The 25,290-nt window shown below is 33.0% G+C and overlaps 3 protein-coding genes and 1 non-coding gene across 4 annotated transcripts; 1 reads left to right on the top strand and 3 right to left on the bottom strand.

The window, feature by feature from the left end:
- Positions 1-4,324: 4,324 nt before the first annotated feature.
- LOC118038772 (protein SENSITIVE TO PROTON RHIZOTOXICITY 2) lies at positions 4,325-6,258 on the bottom strand. Its single transcript, XM_035045187.2, has 2 exons — positions 4,954-6,258; positions 4,325-4,636 (listed from the first exon to the last, which is right to left on the bottom strand). Exons 1-2 carry the CDS (start codon positions 6,150-6,152, stop codon positions 4,630-4,632), a joined length of 1,206 nt encoding a protein of 401 aa, XP_034901078.1. The 5' UTR covers positions 6,153-6,258; the 3' UTR covers positions 4,325-4,629.
- A 2,562-nt stretch (positions 6,259-8,820) lies between these two features.
- On the top strand, positions 8,821-12,931 carry LOC118038773 (large ribosomal subunit protein bL9c). Its single transcript, XM_035045188.2, has 7 exons — positions 8,821-9,093; positions 9,273-9,400; positions 10,535-10,580; positions 10,661-10,758; positions 10,848-10,895; positions 11,701-11,888; positions 12,711-12,931. Exons 1-6 carry the CDS (start codon positions 8,938-8,940, stop codon positions 11,819-11,821), a joined length of 597 nt encoding a protein of 198 aa, XP_034901079.1. The 5' UTR covers positions 8,821-8,937; the 3' UTR covers positions 11,822-11,888; positions 12,711-12,931.
- A 577-nt stretch (positions 12,932-13,508) lies between these two features.
- Positions 13,509-13,581, bottom strand: TRNAV-UAC (transfer RNA valine (anticodon UAC)). The gene has a single exon. It is a non-coding gene; the product is annotated as a tRNA-Val (tRNA).
- A 6,189-nt stretch (positions 13,582-19,770) lies between these two features.
- LOC118038774 (zinc finger protein ZAT5) lies at positions 19,771-21,001 on the bottom strand. The gene has a single exon (XM_035045190.2). It carries the CDS (start codon positions 20,806-20,808, stop codon positions 19,873-19,875), a length of 936 nt encoding a protein of 311 aa, XP_034901081.1. The 5' UTR covers positions 20,809-21,001; the 3' UTR covers positions 19,771-19,872.
- Between the last annotated feature and the right edge of the window lie 4,289 nt (positions 21,002-25,290).

Genomic DNA, 25,290 nt, shown 5'->3' with positions numbered 1-25,290 from the left:
TTGTCTGATGTTAGCAGCTTGTAAGCAGATGGACACATAAGCTAAAGAAAGATGGACCAAATTCTATGCTTAGCAATTACAGGATAGATTGGTTCACGCTGTGTGTTTGTGTGCTGCAATGAAAATCTCAAGCACTCGGGGTTAGGGCTTTCGAAAATACGTTGATGAGTATCAGCAAGCAGAAGAACGTAATTATATAGAGTTCAAATAGTGTTAAAGCTAGTTTACAGCTTGACAGTCTGATAATTTTTTTTAACATAATAAAAAATATTTAGGGTATAAAAAACTATTTAGTATTGTTATTAAACTTAGTCTAGGAGATCAAACTTGAAAACTTTTAATTTGATTCTTTCCCTAACTCGAGTTTAAAATTACACTGTATGAAACTTGACATATCCTAATTAACTTGATCAATTCAAAGGTAGCTAACCAACCAATAAAAAAAAAAAAAATTGAGGATGAAATTGAGAAAAAATTAATGAAATTGATAGATTTTTTTTTTGAATCGTGCTTCTTGCCTAATCCATGTTTAAAATTAAATAATGTGGGAATTGCCCTAACTTGTCCCAATTGACTGGGCCAATCAAAACCAACAAGTAAAAAACAAATCTAAGGATGAAATTAAAAAAAAAAAGAGATGAAATTGACAGAAAAAACCTCTTAAATTGACTCTGTGCCTTGCCTAAGTTTAAAATTGAATCGTGTGGGAGTTGTCCTAAACATAATCCAACCAACTTGATTGGTCAAAAAAACAACCCAAATGATTGTTAAAAAAAGTTTGAGGATGAGTTTTTTTTAAAAAAGATGAAATTGAAAGAAAAAATAGAAAAAAAAAAAATGGAAAAAAGAAGATAGCTTCACTTTTCATATGAACAATGAAACTCTATAATCTTTTCCAACTCTTTTAGTTACAAGTCGAATCAAGAATTCACCCATCATTTGAACTATCAACAACCACATTCAGAACATTTTTAGTATCATTAGAAATTCCTCTTTCACTAGCAACATTTGCAGCATTAGAGGTTTTCTTATTCTTTCTGGTTATGATAGCTTCTTTCTAAAATGCCTTACTTCATGACATTCAAAACATTTAATTTTTATAGAATTTGTTTTGATTTTGATTTAGACTTATATTTAGTACTTGAACCCTTGTTATTTGTTCTATCCCTTACAATCAAGCTATATGTATGCTTATCATTATTACCCTTTAACACTCGTTTTTTCAATTCCCTAGAGTTTAAAGAAGCTTTTAAATCTTCTGAACTAAGACTATTATTTCCCTACAATAAAGTATCAACAAAATGATAATAAGATGAAGGTAACAAATATAATAAAATCAAAACAAGGTCCTTTTTTTCAACTTTAACATCAACATTTTACAAATATAAAATTACTCTATTGAATTCTATGGTTTTTAATGGGCATACTTCCTTTCATTTGGAGAGTGTACAACCAATGCTTCAGATACAATTGATTCCTCAAAGGTTCCGTTATGTAAAGAGTTTCCAACTTTTTCCACAATCCAGAATAGCAATATGTGTCCATTTCATGAGACCTTCTTTTTCCTCCTCATCCATCATCTTAGGTAAATTGTTTACACTTTTTAATGCCTTAAATAAACCTTGTTGAACTAATAAGGTGCACATCTTAATATGTCACAGATTGAAGTCGTTTCTAGTAAATTTCTTTTCATCAAACATCACCCTCTCATTACTTTTGTCGCCATTACAGAAACCAACTTATAACCAAGTTATGATACTAGTTTGTAGTAGAAAACAACTACAAAACCACAAAACAATTAGCAAATAAAAAAAATATAAAAAAATAAGCACAATCAATCACACAAAAACACACACAAAACTCACATGGTGCGACAACTTAGGCCTACTCCACATTATGATAAGAGAAATTGACGTTTTTAAAAGTAAAAATTACAAGATGTCATATAATATTACTCTCTAACCCAAATCCCAAAGGAACCTAAGACTCACATTTTCTCTCATATCTCTGGCCATAAAAATATAGAGAACGAAAGTATTGACAAATAAGCATCACACAAAAGTACAATAACTTTAAATTTCTATATGAACTAAGTACATATAAGTATTTTTTTCTCACTTGAACTCACAATTTAAGACAAACTCAAAAACTATTATTAGAATATTACATAACATAAACTTTTGGTTAAGAATTGTTCAATACACGCATCAAACCTCCAAAAATTCGCAATCCAGTAGTGAATCATTTTGATGTGATCCATATGATCATTGATAAACCTGCAAATGACATGTTACTCGTTCATCATTTCTTTATTAATAGTCTTGCTGCATTCCAAATGACATTTTGTTATTTCCTTGCACTAGGAGTGAAAAAATGGTTATCATTTTGTTTTCCATGCCTTTTTTTCAACTTATCGATTCTATGATATGCGCAAGGACAACGAATTTTTATAAGAAAAGGTTGGCACTTACAATTGTAATCACAATCCATGGTAGCTAACCTGGCCTGTTCGTCAATTCCTTAATACTCGATGAATCCATGGTGTTTGATTGGAAAGTTTTCATGCAACTTTCCTTTTTGAAAAACGAGGATTTCATTCAAAACTCAAAGAATTTAAGTAAGTACATGACACCGGGACTAGAGAATACCCACCTGTTAAAAGAAAAGCAAACAGCTGTTAACGTACACAACATCCTAGTTTCTTCCCCAGTTATCCAACAATGTTGGTGAAGATGGACTCATTAAACAATTCTACTTTATGTTAGCTGCTGATTCCCTTGTTTACAAACCCCTTATCATTCTTCCCGTCTGTGTCAGTTTTCATCCTCTGCAATCAGATGAATTTCACAAGCCTGATGATGTCTACATGTGATCCATCAGATTTGAAATCATGTTGCCAAAGATAGTCCTAAATCCAAGATGGTTGGTGGATTGGATGAGTTGAGTAGCTAGGTTAAATGAATTGAGAGGGAGCCTAGAAATAAGAGTTAAGGGATACGAGAGGAACTCTTGTATATCAGAATTTGATGGATTGAGGGACTGCAAGGAAATGTTCCTTCACTGTCTGCAGCAGTCTTCAAGCATGCAAGCAAGAATGTGAGTTCTGTTTACTTCTGAGATTTTTCAATTGCCCCAAGTATTTTCCATCTCTTCGAATGAGTTTGATCTCAAATGAAAATAGCATTTTATGAATATGAGAAAAAGGATATTTTATTTTCGATGATTAATGTTGAATTTCAGAAAAAAAGGTTATTTTCAAAAGCTCCGTTTGGTATTAATGTTGAATTTGAGAAAAAAGATATTTTATTTTATGAAAATAGCTTTTTTTAATATATTCTCAATTAAGAAATAAGCCATTTTATGTTATCCTCTAATTAGATCTCCATAATTATCATAGTGACTATAACCTAATTTATAGATATTTCAAAACTAGGTATTTTTTAAGAGTATTATTTCATAAAAATTTATCAAAATAATTTATTTTTATTTTTAATATCAATATATCAAAACCATAAAAAACATTAAAAATTAAAAATATTAATTCAATGCCTTAATTTTCAAATGAAAATGTTATTTTAAAACAAATATAAAAACAGAAACTAGCTATATCACTGCGCGCATGCCTACCACTCAGTACCATTATACTACGTGGGCTTGCCTATATTATTAATTATGTTCATAAAAGACATTCCAGATATCTGAAATATTTCTCTTCAGATAGCATGTATGAATTACGAGAAAGAACACGTTTACTAAGATTAATCTGTAAGTCTGAAGATAAAAGCACAGATTAATTAGTTTGATTATCTTGGTTTCGTAAATCAAGCTTTATAGTAGGGATTGGCTCCTATTACTTCTTTATTAATTTCATCAAAACTCATGAAAATGAAACTAAAAAAAGGTAGAATAAAAAAGAAGTTATAATAAACTCGAGCATATAAATGATGAGGTTGCGGAAAACCTCTGCGGATGATCTCTCCCTCATAGGCTGAACGGAATTAAACTTGTGGAGGTGCTATGTTAAAAGGTAGAATGACATTTTATTTTTATTTTTTTACACTAATACATTATAATCATAATTTAATATGTTTTCAATAAAAATACCTTAAAAAAGCAGCTCAAACCATGAAAACAAGCACCGATTCAAAAGTCGAGGTCACCAGAACACGTTCATGTCCAGACTCTGTGGTTGCTCCGGGGGAGAGGTAGAAACAGTGTTTATGGCGACCAAAAAACCAGTCACAAAAAACAGTTGTTTTTGTAGTGGATAGCCACTTGTTCAATGGAATGTATGTACGTAAAGTATTGAGTACACCATCGTTAATATTCATTAGAGTTCCTGTGTTTTCAGAGGACATGCTGATATATACTAAATTGTTCATCACATCATGCAAACTCATTTACATGAACACGAACAAGTTAACATTGATTCTCCAAAAAAAGAAAAAAAATAACTCAAAGCTAACACCGTACCGTCATATATGGATATACAATATGAGCTAGACATCAATCGCAACTCTTGATCTCCCTCGCCGAATCACGCATGTCCAAGAAATTACAAGGCCATTTTCTGAAGGACACGAGTTCCCACAAAGGAGCAGGGTTCCATGCATTTATATAGTTGCTTCATCATCCCCTACAATATGACAAGTGTTCATAAATAAAAGATGATTATCACCTTGGCAAGACGAAAACATTTAAATTAATCCCCACTTGAACACCATGTGAAGTCTAGGAGTGCTCTCCATAAATACATAGCACGAAAAATCTAATTAAAACATGAATACGAACACGTACAGTACTAAATACATGTTGTTTCTTGAATTAAATGTGCCTATATAGCTAGCCATGATACAAAAACGGTGTGTTTATTAATCTTTTAGTGTATGCTACGTACGTAATTAAGGTAATGCGTAACCAGAAGAAATTAAGAAAAGCCTATATATTATTTACCTATCATGATCTAGATGCATTTGCATTGCCTGGTTCTCGAATTTTGGAGGCCTTGTCAAACCATTTATAGCTGGAGTGTGCCCAAAGAACAAGGCGACGTGACCCATAAGCTTATCCTTCCTTGAAAACGTTGTACCACATGAGCATAGCCACTTGAGATCCCCACAGTGCTTCTCATGAGTCCGTAGATCAGACAGCACCGAGAATTGCTTCCTGTTGCAGCGCTTGCAAACATACATCTTGGGGCAATGGCTCCTCTTGTAATGATTTTTTACACAAATCATGGATTTCAGTGGCTGGAACTTGGCGTGTTTCCTGTTCCACCTACACCCTTCATGTGGACACGAATATTTTCTAGGCAATGTCATTGAAGCTTCTTTATTTTCTGGCGTGGCACTTGGGTTGTTCTTCATCGGATTGCTCAGAGCTGCTGTAGTCTTGTATTCATCACCATGGGCTCTCATGTGCATCCTCAAATTAGCATCACGCTTGAACCCTTTGCCACAGACTTGGCAATAATGAGTATACTTGGCTAATAAATCGGCTGCATCCAATTCGATGATATCATAGTTCTTTGGTGATTGCCCTTGTAGAATACCTTCACCCTCTTGAGACAATATTTCTCTCCTAATATCAACCCTATTATTGCTGCTAACATGGATTCCTCGAATATTCTCACTAGTATTACAGTTATCACTGCACCAGTCAAAAGATTCGGGAGAGAAGAAGCTTTGCCCTCTTTCTTGGCCGATGTTACCAGCATGGTTGCCACCAAAATTTGGTTGTGATAACAAGGAACTTTCCTCAGCCTTGCGGCCACGCGGCTGGTGCAAGTCATTTGTGTTGATATTGTTGCCTGAGATATCGTTCCCAGTACCCATCTGTTGGCATGTGAACATCACCGAAGATGCAGCGACAATTATTTCTTGAATCATGGTGCTCATGTTGGCTAAAGCTACCGAAGTTGACTTATCATTAGGCTGGCTATGATCAGGTGCGATGAGGATGCTGATCAACGACTCCACTTGATGGACCTTGTCTTTGAGAAGGGAGAGATTGTAGAGAAGAGAATTTGAATGAGTCTCGGAGCTGGAACTTGCTTCAAGAGTTGAAGAAACAACATCTTCTGTCACAGCTTGATACATATGCAAGCCTTGTGAGGAGGCACTAGGGAAGCAAGAGGAGTCCCCAGAAATCATTTTCAAGAAAACCTAATTGCTTTTCTTCACCAATCTACCTTTAGTATCTAGCTAGCCTCTCTAGATTGGATCATGGACCCCTTTTAGGAAAATGTTTGTCATTGAACAAGAGGGATTATATAAAGACAAAGGGCTTATTAAGCTGCAAGTCAATTTGATCATTAGATTCATCCCCGCGTAAGACCTCCCTCATATCTTACCAATCTCACATCGGGACAACCTAAGAAAGAGGTTAAGAGAAGTTGGCTTGTAATTTGTATTAAAATATATATATAGTAGTAATAAAGAAATCACTTACTTCGTATATGAACTTTCTATATATTATATATATCTCTTACATGTTGACATTGTATTTCCATTTTCTGTTACGATTTCTTTGCTATACTAGCTAGTTATGATCATATTAGATTGCGTTTTCTCATCATCATTTTTTTTTCCAAAGACTAAATTAATCGATTAAAAAAGTCATTTTCTTGGCGTCGACCTTCACGCATGAGTTGACATGTTCAAATTAAAATTAATGGGGTGTGCGGGCATGATTATCTTCACTAGATAGATAGCTAGCTAGCCAGACCAAATCTCTTTCATAAAATTGTGCCATCTAACGTTATCCCATCCCACAGGCAAATGAAAATATATTAGCCGGGCAAAACGACCTCTTAGCTAGCTAGCAACGCAAGTGGCCGCATTTTGTCTCCCCTCAACCATGCACTCGAAAATAAGGTTTGCATTTTTTATTTTGTGATGGTTGTTTTTTAATTACAGCCATGAATACAATAAGCAAGCTACTGAGATCGAGACATTGTTTCTGTCATTCCATTTCATGCTGTTAACTACATGGTGTGTCCTTTAGCCTACTCTTATTTTAGAAGGTTTCAAATTTAAAACATACCTACTACTTACCTATCCTCTTCTCTCTCTCGCTCACTCGTGTATCTAATGGATAAAAAACCTTATATTTAAAAAAATACATCCAAATTCATGACTAATAAATTATAAAACAAAATAAACTCAGATATATAAAATTAAAGATAATCAAAAATTAATATTTAAAAAAAAATTAATGCAAAAATATTAGGATCGTGGAAGCCAAATCCTTAATAAATTCAAATGTTGAAAGATGAAAATTAGAAAAAAAATTCAATTACATAAAATGATCTAAAAATATAAAGGTGAAAATAAAGAAAAAAATTAATTAGAGGACAAATAAAAAAATTTAAATGGAGAGTTAAATGAAAATAAAAAATAACTTTAACAAAAAAAAAACAAATCAAAAGAATAAGGGTCAAATTAAAAAAAACAAAACAACAAAATTTTTGATTGAAAGATGAAATTAAAAGCTATATGAAAGATTTTATGCACCATATCATATTGAAGAGGATATAATAGTGCTTAAACAAAGACAATGAAAAGTCATGTTTAGTCATTGAGTGGTGTCATATATACTGCTTGAAGCTTTGAATAACACAGATATCACCTAATTGCTCGCATGACTTTTTTTTATTAAAAAATAAAAAATTAATGTATCAAAATATCAAAATATTCAATGACCTTGTTAATTAAAAAAAAAAAAAGTCTTATGAAAGTAAAAAATTTAAAATGCAAAGCCTATATGAACTTTAATTGTACAAGAATAATAGTAAAAAAAAAAAAAAACTCTTGTACTCTTGTACAACAACCCGATAACCTTCAACAATCTTTTAATGATGATAGAAAAATCAAAACAAGCTTGAAGCTTTTTTGTTTTTATTCCATTATAGAACAAAAAGATTATTTCACTACAGCAATCAACTGTTTCGATTGGAACGCCCTTGTAATAATAACTTTGATCAACTCACCCAAAAAAAAAAAAAAGGTTTTCGTCTTACATTTGACTAGATTATTGTACGTGGGTGCTGCTGTCATGAAAGATACTCTCACATCATTTCTTATGTGAAAGGGAAGCCTTGAAGTTTATCCTTATCATCGATCATGGGACGAAGAAAACAGCGAACAGAAACTATTATTCTTTTGCTTGCAGTGAGATTGTGGCATCTCATTTGGAGGAGCATGGAGGTAGCCGCCACCAGCATCACCAGGATGCTGCCTTTTCTAATCTCAAGGGTCTCTTGAGGCTTTATATGAGCAGGCTCTATGTATTTGAATCCTTCTAATTTTCTCCAGGCGATAGACTTAATTATTCCAGGATTTATAGGAACCATTCAAGCTCTGCCTGGCCTCGACTCTTTCATTACCTAATTAAAACATGCCATAATAATAATAATAATAAATAAGTCAACGAGTAACTAAACTGCTCGTAGCAGTTGCTTTGCCGGAGTCATGCTTCACTATGATTATAAGATTTTCTTTTATTCGACCACACGCAAAACTATATTATTAAAATATGATTTTAATTTATTTGGAATGTGTGTTTGCGTGCGAGAAGATTATTCGATCTTAAAATTAAAAACAATATATGTAGTTTACCCTTATAATGATTTGACTTCTCGCAAAATTATGAATAAGGACCAATTTGAACCTAAGTTATGTATAGGGATCAATTTGACTAAATGTCAAGAGGAATGAACGGTACAAAAACTAAACAAGGGCATCAACGAAATTCGGAGAAGGAATCCGTAGCATTGTGGTTTATATCCACACAAAGAGGACTAAAACAGCAAACAAAAGGCACAAACTTGGAGAGGAGGTTCTTTTGTGTCACAACAGTACACGAGTTGAGCACAAGAGCCCAACGGATAAGACCAGGGAAACGAAGAGCACAGCTGGTTTTTTTGTGTGTCGGAAAATGGCATCACCATTTACAGCGGCAACAACTCTTTCATGCACTTCTTCTTCTTGGCTTCACGGTTTTGTCGGACCCACAAATGAAATCTCCAAGTTCCCAGACAAAAGAATACCTATGTTGGTTCTAGCTCAGAAGAAAGCCAAAAAGACAAGAAAGGTAACAATCAAATTGCACAATCTGAATTGGGTTCTTGTAATGTTCTCTCACACTGTGTATTCTTGAAAGAAAGATTCAATTTGGTTTGTTTTTTATGGCTACCAAAGAGAGAGTCTCTTTGGTTTTAGTCTTTTTAATTAATGGGGTTTTGTGCATTGCTGTTATTGTTGTTGTGTTAGATAATATTGAAAGAGGATGTGACAGATTTGGGAAAGAAAGGGCAACTAGTTGATGTCAAGGCTGGCTTTTACAGGAATTTTCTGCTGCCTACAGGCAAGGCTCAGATTGTCACTCCTGGTTTACTCAAGTAAGGTTTAATTTGACCAATATACATTGATTTTCTTATGTCTTAATTTTTGTGTTGATTATATTAGTGCCTTGAGAGGAACTTATCATCCATTTGTTGGAGAAAATAACATTTTCTCAATTCGAATGAGATATTGGTGGCTTAAATATACCTGTTAAAAGTATTCAACCCATGAACATGCTATGCGGTAGGTGGCCTGTGCAGATGTTTAAGCTGGAATATCCCTCGGAAAATGAGATGGTGCTACTCAAAATATGGAATTTATAATAATTCATTGTAATACTCCTCATTCATTTATACCTGACAGGGAGACATTGTTTTTGGCTAACCTGACTCCCCATACCGATGATCTGATAGCTAAAAGCCTCCGGTGACCTAACAAGCATCACTTTAACTACTAAACATCCATTATCTTGCATGACAAACTTTGTCCAACTGATGCTCCTTCTCGTGACAACTGTGGATGGTAAAACACACACACAACTGAACTATGGAAACTATAACTTGAGTGGACTTTTGAGAAATCATTAGAATTTGTGATTTTCATAATTGAGTTGGTGGAGGAGGAAGACCGATGTAGATGACTTCAATTAATGGGGATCGAAGTATACTTAAGTTGAGTTTTGTGGTTCCTTCTATCTTCTTCCATGTTCATTTTTGGAGAGAAACAGACAAAAAAAAAAAAAAAAACACCACGATCATTCCCACATATGAACTGTACTTAGTTTCTTTTAACCCTTCTCATAACACTTCTTAGAGGAATAGTGATTTATTTCCCTGTAAGCATCGATGGGTATTCAGCAGGCATTGTGGTTGAGCATCATTGTCATGCTTGGATCTTTTTTCTATTTTGATTGCATCCACTAGTAAATTACCTTGGAAGTTTAATTGGAGCCTTCTGGAAACGTTTGTAGTTGAGAGGTTCAAAAGTGTTACCCATGGAGATGAATCTACAGATTGAGCCTATATGCAAGAGCTTTAGATTCAGGTTGCACATCATAAGAATTCAAGTTTTGCGTGAAGTTTATGTTTCTTGAAATTTCCTGATGACAAGTATATATGTTAAATTTTGTTTGTTTTAAGACTCTATTTCCCGATCCAATATTAATTTGATTGCACTCTCTTGATTTCCAGGGAAATGCGGATGGAAGAGGAAAGAATTGAGGCTGAGAAAAAACGGGTAATGAAATGCTGCACATATCTGTCAATATTAATTGTCTATCTTGTGCGCCTTTTCTTTTAATTGCTATCATTCTGCAGGTAAAAGAAGAGGCACAGCAGCTGGCACTCATATTTGAAACTGTTGGAGCATTCAAGGTCAAGCGCAAAGGGGGAAAGGGAAGACAGATATTTGGGACGTGAGTTGAATCCAGAGCAACCTTTTGTTTCTTATGTTATGCATGGTTCACTTTCTGCATATGGTGTCTAAATGAATGTATTTTGGCAGTGTAACTGCTCAAGATCTTGTTGATATAATCAAGGCACAGATTCAGAGGTATTGTTTTCCACTCTATGCAGATTTACCACCATGCAGACACTTGCCACTATCATGAACATTGTAAATTGAGCCTGGAAACTTATTAGTAACTCAGGAAACATATGCATTTCTTTTGTCAAATTCTTAAGATAGGTTCTGTAGTTATGCAAATTTTTCATGAACCTTAGAATAATGATTATAATTATATGTGCTATTTTGTAATTGAGGACACTACAGCCACTGCCCCTCTTTTAGCCAAAAAAAGCAACTTCTTACATGTTATTTCAAGTGTTGAATTCTAAATGTTTGTCTTCCTATTAGAAAATGCAAACATGTGAACAAGTCCACACTATGCTCAGTTTGATTCCATTATGAGAGAAGATATTATTAAGAATTATGATGTCCTGAAACAAAGGGTTAGAGGAAATAACACTTCGAAATGTAATCCAGAAAGACAGTCCTTGCATACCTTTATTGGTCACTTTCAATTTGCTGGCCATTCCATTGGAACTTTCAAATATACACCATATGAGCTCAAAATAGTATTGAGGTGTAAGATATGGGATGTATTTTTTTCATGTTATGCATGCAATCTGTATCTTTTTTAATCCTCTGATAGTATTTTGCCAATATTTTAGCTACCAAGATACAAATAGAGTGTTCTTAACCCAATGACAGTTCAGTTCGCACCAGGCATATGTGCACATGAAGGTGTCTTTATTGGTGGGATGGCATGCATGCACGCATATACATGTATACACATACACATCTTTCCCTTCCATGCCCCTGTTTTTTGCTTATTGATTTCTTCATTGATTCATAGGGATGTGGACAAGCGGATTGTTTCTCTTCCAGATATCAGGGAAACAGGAGAATACATTGCCGAACTTAAGCTTCACCCAGAAGTTACTGCTCAGGTGAGGTTGAATGTCTATGCTAACTAAGGGCTAGCAACTTTTGGAGCCACTCTTTGAATGGGGACTATACATGTGAACAACTAGCATCAGTAAGGTATGTGAGCATCATCTCCTTGTTAAAATCATTTGAAGAGAGGAAATAGTTTCATAACCATATCTTTAAGCCTCCTTCCTATGGATCCCTGCAATCTGAATACCTAACAACATTTGGTGTCTAAATTCCACAATTTTTTATTAAGTGTATAGTGAACTTGTTGATTCCTTTGCTATTCAATCACCTGCCTCATAGGACTCAACTCGAGCTCACATGTCAAATAGAAGATATTCAGGCTTTTAAATTTCTACCTTAGATGAGGAATTCGGTTGCTCTATATTTCATTTTACTTTTTGTAGATGTAATTTTGAAAAACAAGTCATTAGATAAATAACAGTTCTATTGTTCAGCAGCCCAAGAAGAAAAAAGATAGGTATTACCAAAATGTAAGACAAAAGTAGTTGAAAAAATAAAATAAAATAGCAGCCTGGATCCTCACATATTGTAATGTGCCAGGCTGTTTATGCCGCCTTTAGAGTTTCAAACTTATTTAGCCTGATCAAGACTACTCTACAATTCTAGGGTGAAAAAAATTCTTCGCCATTCAGATTCAGTGACCAGGATGCAGAATTGCTTCATAAAATACTCATATAACAAATATTTGAGGATAAACTGACATATTTTTGCCTAATTACTGACATGGAGCCTTATAAAATAGTATACCAAGATTCCACTCTCAAGTTAAATTGACTTATTCTATACTACCACAGGATGGTTAAAAAAGAAACCATTGGATATCATTTGTTGAGGCTTTCGACAATTTATATATATGTTCTGTCTGTCTATGAAATTAATGAATTTGCTAAATTTATTTTATCGCAGGAGCATTGGAAAGTGCAAATTAGTTATTTGTCTGGACTGTAGAGATGTATACTTCTCATTTTACGTTGCAGCCATGCTTTTGTTGTTTCATGTTCATTCTTTTTTCTTTTTCACATGTAGCTTTCTCTTGGGAAGTTCTCTAATGTTAAATCTTTTCACTTTAACTTTACATTCTGGGAATTTCAAGTTCATACTATTGGAATGCTTTTCTTTTATTTCAAGGGATTAGTATGCAGTCGTACACTATGCGATTTGATACAAGTTTTGTTTCTGAGAAATGCACAATCATACATGTATGATACGTGTGCATATATATATATATATATATATATATATGGGCGGATGTTGCATAAGCCGTATGTGCTCCTTGCATGAGGGATTCTACTTGGACGTGCATCTTAATCACTTGCTCTTGTGTTGTTTATCAAGCCCTGCGTTTCCTAGGCTTGTATTCAGGTGAGATGCATGCAGATTTAATTGTGTTTGCTAATTTGGTTTTGGTATTTATGGCTTTGGTGAGCATAGCTTGCATATCTGTGTCGTTTTCTAGAATTATTCAAAGAAAACGGAATTGAATGGAAGGAACAAAAGCAAAATGATGGAATTCTTTTTCGATGGGAAAAAAAAAAAAAGATTTCTCCTTTTAATTAGATGAAATGGCATGTGCTTGGTGCTTACAATTAAAACCTGAAAAATTGTAACTAAAGTGACCCAATACCCTATGAATCCATGATCCAAAACAAGGGAGGGAGAAAAATTTAACTTCAAAAAGATTGATATATATAATTGTAGAGTAACTGTTGCTGCCCAGGATCGAACTGGGGACCTTTAGTGTGTAAGACTAACGTGATAACCACTACACCACAGCAACTTGAATAATCATATTTGAGGTATAATCTTGTAAAGCCCATTGGAAATACTGTGGGCGTTTCACTATGGGCCCATGGATTGGCACTTCCTATGGTCGCATATGGTTATGGTTAATTATTCATGATATAGAGACAAATAAAAAAATGATAGAAGTATATTTGGTTGGGAGAATAAAAACAAAGATAATTTTAAAATAAATTTTTATTATTCTAAAATATAAAGAATAAGGGAATATGTTTTATTGTCGTGTTTGTCTTTGTTTTTATCATTTAATTCACGTACAATAATCAAACACTATCTCTATCACGTCAATTTCAATATCCCCTCCCCATTTTGTTTTATTGGAATTGGATTGAATGTGAAAATTATGGAGTTCTAAGATTCACATACAATAAGATTGTTTCAAACACTATCCCCATCACGTCTTTTTAATGAGATTTAATTCATTTTTTCAAAAGAGCTTGCTATGGTTCTAGATATGCTTTTTCTTTAAATATTTATTTGAATGTGAAAATTATGGAGTTCTAAGATTATTAGTATTACAATTTTTATTTGATCTTTCAGGTTTATAGTTAGAGAAGTGCTTATATGTGGTATCAACACATTATATTTAAGAACTCATGGTTTTCTATTTAAAGATTATTGGTTATGAACCCTGTATTTTAATGAGGGGTTTTATTTTATTATTGTGTTGCATATTATGATTATTTTTGTTATGAATGATCAATAAAATATTATTATGTATATTCACATGATTGATGATGGATTAAAAAAAAAAATAAAGAAAGAAAAGAATTGGGATAATTCACCAAACACGCGATCCAAATTATGAGAACAAGATAACCTTATAAAATATTAGATAAAAAAATATCCAAAACTCAACCCCAAGTCAACCCAATGCTAAAAAATAAAATTAAAAAAAAAAAGCTTGACCTATGTCATCCCATTAAACATATGACCCAAAATATATGACTGAGATAATGTCTTGGAAAAAAAAGAAAAAAACAATTAAGAAATTTAATCCCTAACCACTTAATGTTGAAGGATGCAATTGAAAAAAAAATCAAATTTAAAAAAAGAATATATAAAAAAAAAGATCAAAGTCAATAAGAGCTAACATTTTAAATCCATGATCGTCGTCATGAGGTTATGATTACTAAATAAAAGCAAGACTATCAATTTCGTTTCATTCCGTTCAGAATGACCAATAAATCTCGTATAATTTCAAAAAAAAAACAAAACAACCCGAAATTTTTTTTATCTTGCTCGGAATCTTGAACCTTTCTATATTTCTTAGCCAAATTCTGGTTGATATGATCTAATTTCATTTTACCTGTTCTATTTTATGAATAGTTTTTTTTGTGCTTTTTTTTTTTTATTAATTTATGTTTTCTTCTAATTTCATCTTTCAATACTTGTTTTATTAAAGATTGAACTTCATAATTTATTGTGGTTTGTTTTCTTTATAGTTATCTCAATATCATGACCCATATAACATGATTGGAGGGTTAATCTGACTGACTTGAGTTTTTTATTTTTTTAATTGATATTTTTTTATGCATCATTCAACATTTGATTTATTATGAATTATGCTTTGCCATTTGTTTTGTTTTGTTTTCTATGAAGTCATCCAAGTCTTATGACTCGAGTTACAGATTTTGCAAGTTAACCCAAGTAGACTTAGGTCATTTTATTGTGTTTATTTTTAGATTGAATTTTTCTCAATTTAATTATTTAACAATTTTTTTATTGGGAATTAAGTTTCATACTTTATTTTTTTATTATTAAATTTTATCATCATTCTTTTTATTGCTATTTTTTTTCTTGGCAAGTTTTTTTATTAACATTTTTATCTGATTTCATCCTTCAAAATTACATATATCTAGAGTTAAGTTTCTTGATTGAACTCAAGTCCAGGATTTCACAAGTTGTCAATTTTAGATGTTAGACTAGATTTAGAAGGATTAACCACGTTTGCTTGATTTTTTTTTTCATTTTTTGAGCTTATTTTTCTTAGTTTTAATCTTTTGTTTTCTTATTTTTTGTGTTTGATTTTTCTATTAGGTTAGCCCTCTATAATTTTTTTCAACATTACCCCCTATCATTTTTTAATCTATTAATAATATATCAAATTACAAATATTTTTCAATTTCATCTCATAAAAGTTTTTTAATCTTTCAAATTTAGTAACTATTCTTTTATTTATTTTATTACTTAAATTGTTACTTGAACTAATGAATTAAAATTTTGGTTTTTTTAACCTATTACCTTTTTTAAGTTAAAAAAATTTCGTAGCCTGCGGAAAATCACGGGAAATATATATCTAGAACGGAAATTCATTTGCAAATAACATCAAACCGTAAAGGAGAACCAAAATGGAAGTTCCTTTCTGATAGCTAATGTATCATTGTGAGAAGAAGTTATTTTTTCACGCACAGATTGAACACAACCACATATCTAGCATCTTTGGTTATGCTGTGCTGGCAAAGACACGTGTATCCTGGCAACATTTGAGGAGTGGGGTGGGGCCCGCAAAGCTACTCTTCTTTTCTTTTTGTTTCTTCTATTTCCTTCCTGTTTTTTGTGCCGCTAGAATTTGCTTTTTGCCTCTTCCAGAGAGAAGCAGCAAGTAGAAATATAGTTCAAGTAAACTATTTTATTTTCAAGTAATTAGCCAGATATTTCTTTGCACGTGTAACAAGAAGAGCCATGTATAATTTGTATAACAAGAGGAGCCATATATATTTTGTGGTGTGTCGTGTGAAGACACGTGCTTGGCGTTTTACAACGACCATGATCATTGCATTATATTACAAAAAAACAAAAAAAAACCACCATGATCATTCGAAATTTCTTTAACTAGCATCATGAGATTTTTTTAACATTTTTTATTTTCAACTTAGTTTTTTAATTATAAAATATTTAATTGAGGCACAATTTTTTTATTTTAAAAAATATTAAATATAACAATAAAAAAAACTAATGAACGGAAACACCCCCACCCTTCATGCCGTGTATGGAGCATAATCTAGTGACCAAACACTAACTTCTGCAAGATATTAAAAGCACCATGACACCTTTTTCTGAGGGCATCAACGTGTGTAGTGGATTAGATGACAGTTTGTCATTAACAAATACTTTTTTCTCTTTTAACTCTCATTCATTTGTAATTTACACTGGCCATTTAAAAATTTAAAGTTGTTTTTCTATTTACTGTTATTTTAATTTTAATTTTTATTATTTTTAATTTTTACTCCTGGTCTTTTTATTAAATTTTAATTTCATCATTGAATACACAATCTAATTTTATAACAATCAATTTATTGTCGCTGCTTTATCTATTACATAATTGAATGAACATGAATTTATTTCTTTTTTAAGACATGCTTGCAGCGCCCAAACATCGGTTTTTACATTATAAAGAACTCTACCTTATTAGCGATAAAGTGCGTACCACCTATCTAATTAAAGCTAACCCCAATCTCTCAACTATACTAATATTACATGTCCCATGTTTTTCACCAGGACGGAAAGACCCCACCCACCATTGAAAAAGTATATATACGAGCAAGCTTAGTTAGCTACATCTGCTCAATAAATAATAGCAAGATCATGTGTGATCCAGCCTGATTTGCTTGCTCAATGAGTGGATTAGACGCCTATTTTATTACTCTTAAGCACTAATCAACACTCCTAATATTGAAGACTAACAAAACAATGCCAGTTTTAGTCTTTGGAAATACGGACAGGACAAGTCAGAGGCAGCCTGCAGCTCCCTCAAGGAATCTGTATTCTACTACCAGATTATTAGCAAAATGCTATGTGTTGTCAAATAATTTATTTATTGAGGAGTCGATACATATATAAAGATGTGTAAGAAAGACAATTTTTGTATGATGAATGTATTTTTTAAGAAATTATTAATTATGTTACTTTTTAAAATTAGAGGGGGGGGGGAATTGTTTTTTTTTTTTTTTTTTTCTTTCAAGAAAGTGATAATCAATGTGATTTCTTTTTCTTAGAAATCTCCTTTCATTGTACTTTTCTTTCTATTTAAATAAATTGTTATTTATTTTCTTGTTATTTTAATTTTATTTGAATCAATCGAATATCTTTTACATAAAGAAATAAAAATTTGTTAGCATATAAATAAAAACATTAAGTTAATAAACTCTTAAAAGTTGAAACACAATGTTCAGCACCTTTTTCATTAATGCTGTTCCTCTATTCCAGTGATCAAATTGTAGTGGACCGGTGGTGGATGCATGTATTGGCGACCACTTCAAGTTATTATAAATACTTTTTTAGTTACGAGAAAATAATGGTAATTAAGAGCTCCTGACACACACAAAAAAAAAAAGAATAAAAAAATAACAAAGTGTACAGCTACAATCAGAAGTATACGAATTCTCAAGTAGAGTTTCGACCAAGTCGGGTATACATGGTCAGTAGACCAACTAGATTCTTAATTCGCCCAGTAAAGTTTTTTTTTTTTTTTTTTTTTAATTTCTATTCTTTTTAACCTGGACCAATTCATACTTTAGGTTAGACAAATCCTAAATTAACCGGTTAGACCTATACAGGTTTTACAATTATGGTAATAATTTTACTAAATATAATATTTTCACTTTATTTCTCGTAACTTCACTTCAAATATTAATTAGGGTTGCAAGTCTCTTTCCAACACTTCAATCATGCGCTTTCTATTGTTTTTATGTTTTGATAATTTTTATTTTTTATTTTTTTTCATGTTATAATCGTTGAGTTTAAGTATATATTTATATTTAAACTATTATTTATAATTGTTTACAAATGTAAAAAAAAAATCAAATTATGGTCATAAATATCAACACTCAATAATCATCACTATCGCTATTCCAATCAACACACTACATCCATGCTTAATGACTTTTATATATATATATAATTGCTAAACTTCTTATTAAATATTATTTTATAAAAAGGATGTTTTTGATTATATATTAAATTAATTTATTTTATGAAATCTAATTAATATCAACTATTTATCCTTTTAAATTTTCACACGTTTATACACGAAATTGCTTATAAGTTTAAGCCGACTCAAGAACCTTAAGAAGCCTAATTGAGTGTGCTCATAAACTTTAATGAGCCAAGTATAGCTAAGCTCAAATTCGATTTATTTATATAAAGAGAAGCTTGCATAAGCTCATCATTTGTCAACAAATAAGTTTGAATCAAGCTCTTAGCGAGGGGAGCTTCAAGCTACTTAGGAGTGGCTCGGCTCCTTTGAGCCTTATTATTAGGCAACATGTTAAGTAGTGTTGGTTGGATAGGGTAGTCTTTGAGTGGTGATGGCGGGATGGTTGGCACCGAGTAGCGTTCTAGATTGCAATTATTCCTTGATAGTCTCCTATAAGATTAATTAATGACCTAGAGAATTAGAGTGTTTGTTGCTTTTGTAATTCACATGCATTAATTGTATTTTTAACTATTTAAGTTGGCTTGGGCTTGAAAATCTTCATCGGGTTGTTAGAACTCTTAGAGGCTATAATATCATATTAAATTTGATATATAGTTGAGTTTAGATTTCTTCTAAAGAATTTAAGTTTTATGTAAGCGATCCATTCAACATCTTTTATTTTAATGTATAGTTTTGTATTTATTTAATATGAGATAATTTATTGACATGGTAATTAAGGGCTTTGCTCGTTGTTACTATTCATTATATATTTTGGCTTGTAAGAAAAAATTAAGTTGGTGTATTCAAAAGAACATTAATGTTTTTCTAACTCTTATAAAAATCATAAAACCAAACTACAACCAACAATTCCTCTTATTTCTTTTGCTTTATTGCAACAAAAATTTAAAAAAAAAAAATGCACGTATTCGGAGAACCTAATCCACGAGTTATGGTTGTGGTACTGGTGGTGTGCCGAACCATAGCCATGCCCATCCATGTCTCTCTGTCTAGAGTGCTGCACATAGCTATCCCACTTAGAAACAACCCAAATTTTTTTTTTTAAAAGATTGTAAACAAAAAGAAAAAAAAGAGAGGATAAAGATGATAAAGATGATAAAGATGCCTCCCATCACTCACTTTTCGTGAATGAAAGGCAACCATGAGCACTAACCGCTTACTCACTCAAAGTATTCATTCTTCAAAATTAAACTTAGTTAATGCTAAGACTTGAAGCTAAACAGGAAAGAATTGAAAGAATTTGGATAGTAATGAATTATAATAAAGTATATAGGAATGGTAAAAATAAAATAATTCACATGATTGATCCTTGCGGATCTTTTTAGTATTTTTCTAGTAATGGCAATCCACCAAGGCTGTGGCGGAGAACACTAGTGCTTGCCGGGTTGACGTGAATTGGAAATTGGATTCACGAAGGTGATGATCATCCTCGGGAGCTGGTAGATTAAGATCCAAGGCCAAAATATTCTTTGGCTTGATCTGATGATGATCACCATGAATATTAGACTCAGCGGTAGCACTGGATGAATCGGTAGCGATCATGCCCGCCTGGTTGCCTGTGTTAGCCCTGTGCCTTCTCATGTGACCACCAAGAGCTTGGCCAGACATGAACTCCGAGCCACAAATTGAGCACTCATGAGTCTTAGCCTTGTTACCCTGAAAACCCTTGTTGACGTTGTTGTTGTTGTGGCCTATTTGGAGAGAAAGAGAAGGATCAAGATTGCTCCTTTTAATCAATTGACAAACGCCAAGATCCTCCATTGATGCCACCGCAAGACCTTTTTTCTCTTCCGCTGTGGCTTTAGGCTTTTTGTGACTGGCTCTGTGCCCGCCTAATGCTTGGAATGATGGGAAACTCCGGTCACAAGTTTTGCATTCGTATACAAAGAAACCTGCCTTGTTAATAGTTGGTGTGGACATGTCTGATGATTTTCGAGCTCTAAATTTCTCCACTTTACCGCTTTTGTTTTCATGAATTTGCTTTGGACGGTCACCTTGTGCTAGTAGAATCAAGCAATTAGCCATATCTTCTTCCTCTTCTGTCCTCTCACAAACCTCACTAGAAGTTGTAGGGGAGGAAATTGAACCATGCTCCTCTATAAGCACTCCTCTTTCTCCTCCGCCATCACCGCCCCCATAACCACTTGATGAGCTGGAGGTCATCACCATATACGGGGACGATGACCTTTGGCGCTTGGTGCGTTTGCCTTTAATGATCTGAGTAAGATCATTAGACCCCACGAAATCATCTTGAGCTTCCATATCCATCCCCAAAGACCTTATGTGAAATACAGTATGAGAGATGCGATATGCACAAGTGACCTAACAAATTAACAAGGGCTTGTAGAGAAAAAAACCAAAAAGGAAAGAGTACTGAAATAGAGAGTAATGAGGGAAGTTAAGGTGGGGTTTGTTATATATATACAATAGTGAAGGGTAACATGGCGTTTGTTGCTTGGTGTGTGTGTGTCTATATATATATATATATATATATATATATAGAGAGAGAGAGAGAGAGACTGTAGTGAAAGAAAAGATGTTTACAAAGCTGTATAGAGTTGCCACAAATTTTAGTCTACAGCAACCCACACACAAGGAACCAAAATCTTTTCTTGCGTTTCCAACCTTCGAAGTGTTACTAACAAGGAAAGTTTTCACTTTTCAAGCGGTATAAATGTATTTCTTTAATGCTTCAATTAAATTTATAAGCTCTTAGTTTTAATTCGTTGAATAAAACTGCACAGATTTAGAAATTGATTGCACGATGCAAGTAAGAAGAAAAGAAAAAAACAATGAAGCTTCCATAATCAAGTGTTTTTTGCTTATTAAATTAATTAATTTGTAGTTATCTTTTTGGAAACTAGTGAGATTTTAAGTTTTTGTTCTTTTATTATTAGAAAGGCTTGAAATATGATTTCAGGTGAATTAATTAGACGAAGGCATCCTATGTGAAACTTGATTTTATAGTCAGCTTTTTATAAATTAATATCTCTGAGACAATAAAAATTTATCAATTAATCAAAATATCATCAAAACTCCGAAACCAAGCATAAATATTATTTAAAAAATTGAGGTCATACTAAATGTAATAATTTAAAAAGATCCACACATACATGCATCTTTAAGCAATTACAAGAACTGTTTTAAAAGGGAAAAGGGAGTTTTAAGTAAGAGTTTGGTTAGATATTAGAGAGGGCAAAAACATGAGAGAGTTAGCAGAGTTCAAGAAGGGTTGGTTAGTGTTAATTAACATTAAGAGGCCAGTCTTTCACAGTATGTGAACCGAGTCACGAATAAACTCGAACCCATCAAAAGCAAGGGCAGTATTTCACGTCAAAAGCATGAGAGCTAGCTTATTAGACTCCATGTCTTGCTAAAGTAAGGTACCATCGCCACCACTGTTTGAGTATATTTGAGAGATTCGGCTACCTTTTAAGCAAACCCATTACTCTCTTTTCTTTCCCCCTCCCTTCGTCAACTTGAGTTATTCTGTCTCTCATGTGAAGCTTGTGGGAATAGGGCATGGAGTAAGGGGCACCAGGTGCCCAAGCCAGCAAGAAAAGAAAGGGACATTATTGTTAGTGACCATGTGTCAAGTTGGCTTACTGGTGTAGGAAGGGTATGTTTACCTTACAAGTATGTGACAGGTATATGTTTTGTTGGAGTCTTGATCACCTGCTCGGCTTCATGTCTGTCAGGGCATCGATGGTTTTTCTTTGTCTTGTGAATATTTAATTCAAGTACTTGGTATGACAAATTCATTTGACGTAGTCCTGATGATGCTCGTTTAATCTACGGTAAAATCAAATGAAGAGAGGTATTGGTTCGGACAATTAAAAAAGGATTCGACAACCCAGTGGTTCATGTATCATTAGCGTTGACCTCGTTAATCTGATCCTCCTCAAATAGATAGAACACAGTTTCGTGGTTAGATGCAGTGGATGCAACTTGACATAATATTTACTTTCAGATGCAAGGAATTCTTGCTCGTGGGGTAGCATTTGTTAGAGATATTCGAATCTCTAACGTCATGGTTGTGAAGCAGCCATTGTAAGTATTAAGTAGCTAGTGTTAGAACTAATAATACTTCAGAAAACTATATTTCTCGTCCATTAAAAAACCAAATATGAATTATTGGAAAGATTATGATTCACCAGTGCTGTGAAGTATATATTTTTCCGAATCTATTTTCTTATAACTACAAGTTTCAATTTGTTTTTATTTATTTATTTAAATAAAGTAAAGATAGTAACTTAATCTATACCAGTGAAATTACAGTATTTAAATTATATATATATATATATATATATATATATATATATATATATATATATATATAAGAACACCAATTATCAAACCATTAGCTGTAAAGTGAAGGTCAAATAAAAATCATACACCCTAACAATGATACGCTTTGGATTACACATAAAACTATATTGAGCTTGTTCACTCAATAATTAGAGGCGCCATTATAGGGGATGGGAAAATATGGTGAGGACCCAATTATCTGAGGAGGCCATGTACTCGAAACCATGCATGCAAGTCAACAAAATTATTGAATTTGCTCTTCATCATGTTGGCCCTGTGACTATGTGCTATAAGAATCTTTTCACTTATTAATTAAGGTGGCTGTTACATATTCCTGCTAGCAATAATGGATGATGGATTAAGTGGATCAACTAAGTGCTCGATCACCCATGATCATAAAATCTGTCACGCATCGGATTAACCAAACTCTTAATTGCTTGATTATAAAACAATTGAAAGGGTCATATCGTTATAATATATAGTTGAGATACAATGTGAACTCGAGATTTAAAGTACAGCACATGAATTATTGATCATGAAGATATTACCTTAAAAACAACACCAAGAACAGTTTCTACTAACTCAACAGAGTGTATGTATTATTTTAGGGGAGACAAGGGGGTGGAGGAGAGGGGGTGGGAGGGCAGCCATGAATGTTTAAATTCGCAGGCAATTAGTTGTAATCAAATAATGTCAGATGGGTCGGCATTGGAAGGGATAGGGAAGATTCTTAGCGTAGAAAATTGATTTGGTTTAGTCAGTTGTGAGAGGCACGTAAGGAGATGGTGGGATGCCGCTATGCCCTTGCTGTTGAGCTGCTTTTGTTTCAAGCTAGGTACTAATTGATGGATTACAAAAGTAAAGTATTTACCTTCCTCGTTCATCTCGCTCCCTCGTGTCTTTCTATTGATCAATTGAAAATAATTGTTTCCATTAGTCTAATTAATAATTATTTCTTTCCAGATCTCTTGTGGCTCAAACGAAGAACAGTCGGCATGTGTAACCAGAGGGGCAATTAAAAAGTGGGGGTAAAACAAAACACTTGCCATAAAATATATATTATTTTAGTCTCTTCTAATCATAGAATGAAATTAAATATTGGAAGTTGATCAAAGTCAAGGTAACACCATTTTATCAGAATAATATTAATTATATTTTGAGACCTTAATTAACAACTTAAATTATTGGTTGAATTGGTTTTTTAACATGGTATCAGAGCCTTGATGACGTAATGGTTACGAGTTCGCATCTTACAATTCCTATTTATTTTATAAAAATTAAGCACAAGGTAATGTGAACCTGTACAAGTTTCAAGCCCAAAAAGTTTTTATTTGAGGGAGTATTTTAGAGAATAATATAAATCATATATTGAAACTTTATCTAACAACTTAAGCTATTGGATTGTGTTAAAGAACTATCTAAATCTAAAATCTTAAGCTATTAGATGAGGTCCCAGAATATGATTTATATTATTCTCTAACACCCCCCTCAAGTGAAAGCCCTTTGGGCTTGAAACTTGCACAGACTCACATTACCTTATGCTTAATTTTTATCAAATAAATGAGGATGAAAAGATTCGAACTCGTGATCACTAGGTCATCAAGGCTCTGATACCATGTTAAAGAACCATTTCAACCCAATAGCTTAAGCTTTTAGGTGAGGTCCCAGAATATAATTTATATTATTCTTTAACAGATTGAGATGGTTTTTTGGCATTACAAAACATAGATGTAATTTTGTAAAGCATGGAATCGCATGTATCTCGAGAGAAAGGGACACAAAGCACTAGTGCTTTATAAAACCTTCAGGCTTTCGGTTATTTCTAGGTTTTTCTAACGAGGCTTAGTTAGTCCATCAAATTCCATTACACATATGATTTTGGTCACCAACTTGTGAAGGGAAGTTTGCTCGACAAGCAAGGTCTCTAGCTAATCCCTAGTCATATATCACGCTATAAGACGAGTAATATTGCTTGCTCTAACACTACACAACACTGAAGTAGTGAACTTAGTACTCACTCCACTTCACACCGTCGCTAAAAACAAAACACAATCACAGGGACTTCGTGGGCCACAAAAAGTAGCCATGAGAGTATGTTAGTTGCAACAAAGCACCTCACGTAATAAAATAACTAGCGAACAAACCACTCGTCTTGTTTTTCTTATTTTTCTTGGCTGGAATTGATCTACCATAACCTAGCTAGCACTACTAGTCTCGTTTATTTTTCTTGGTTGTCAGTGAACTAGTTGTCTTTGAAAGCGAAGTTTGGATATTATCCAACTTGTTCATTTAGGAACCCAGCTACGAAGGTTTGGTCACCACTCACTACCAAAAAAGAAAAAAAATATGGAGTAAAATATATTAAGTTTATCCCTATATGTACTTTTGTCAAACCTATACTTTTGTCAACTATTCATTTTTACTTTTATATTTAATTTTAAT

The sequence above is a fragment of the Populus alba genome, chromosome 4 (assembly GCF_005239225.2).
Source record: "Populus alba chromosome 4, ASM523922v2, whole genome shotgun sequence".
NCBI lineage: Eukaryota > Viridiplantae > Streptophyta > Magnoliopsida > Malpighiales > Salicaceae > Populus > Populus alba.
The sequence above is the reverse complement of the archived record's forward strand: the minus strand, read 5'-3'. Positions and strand labels throughout refer to the sequence as shown.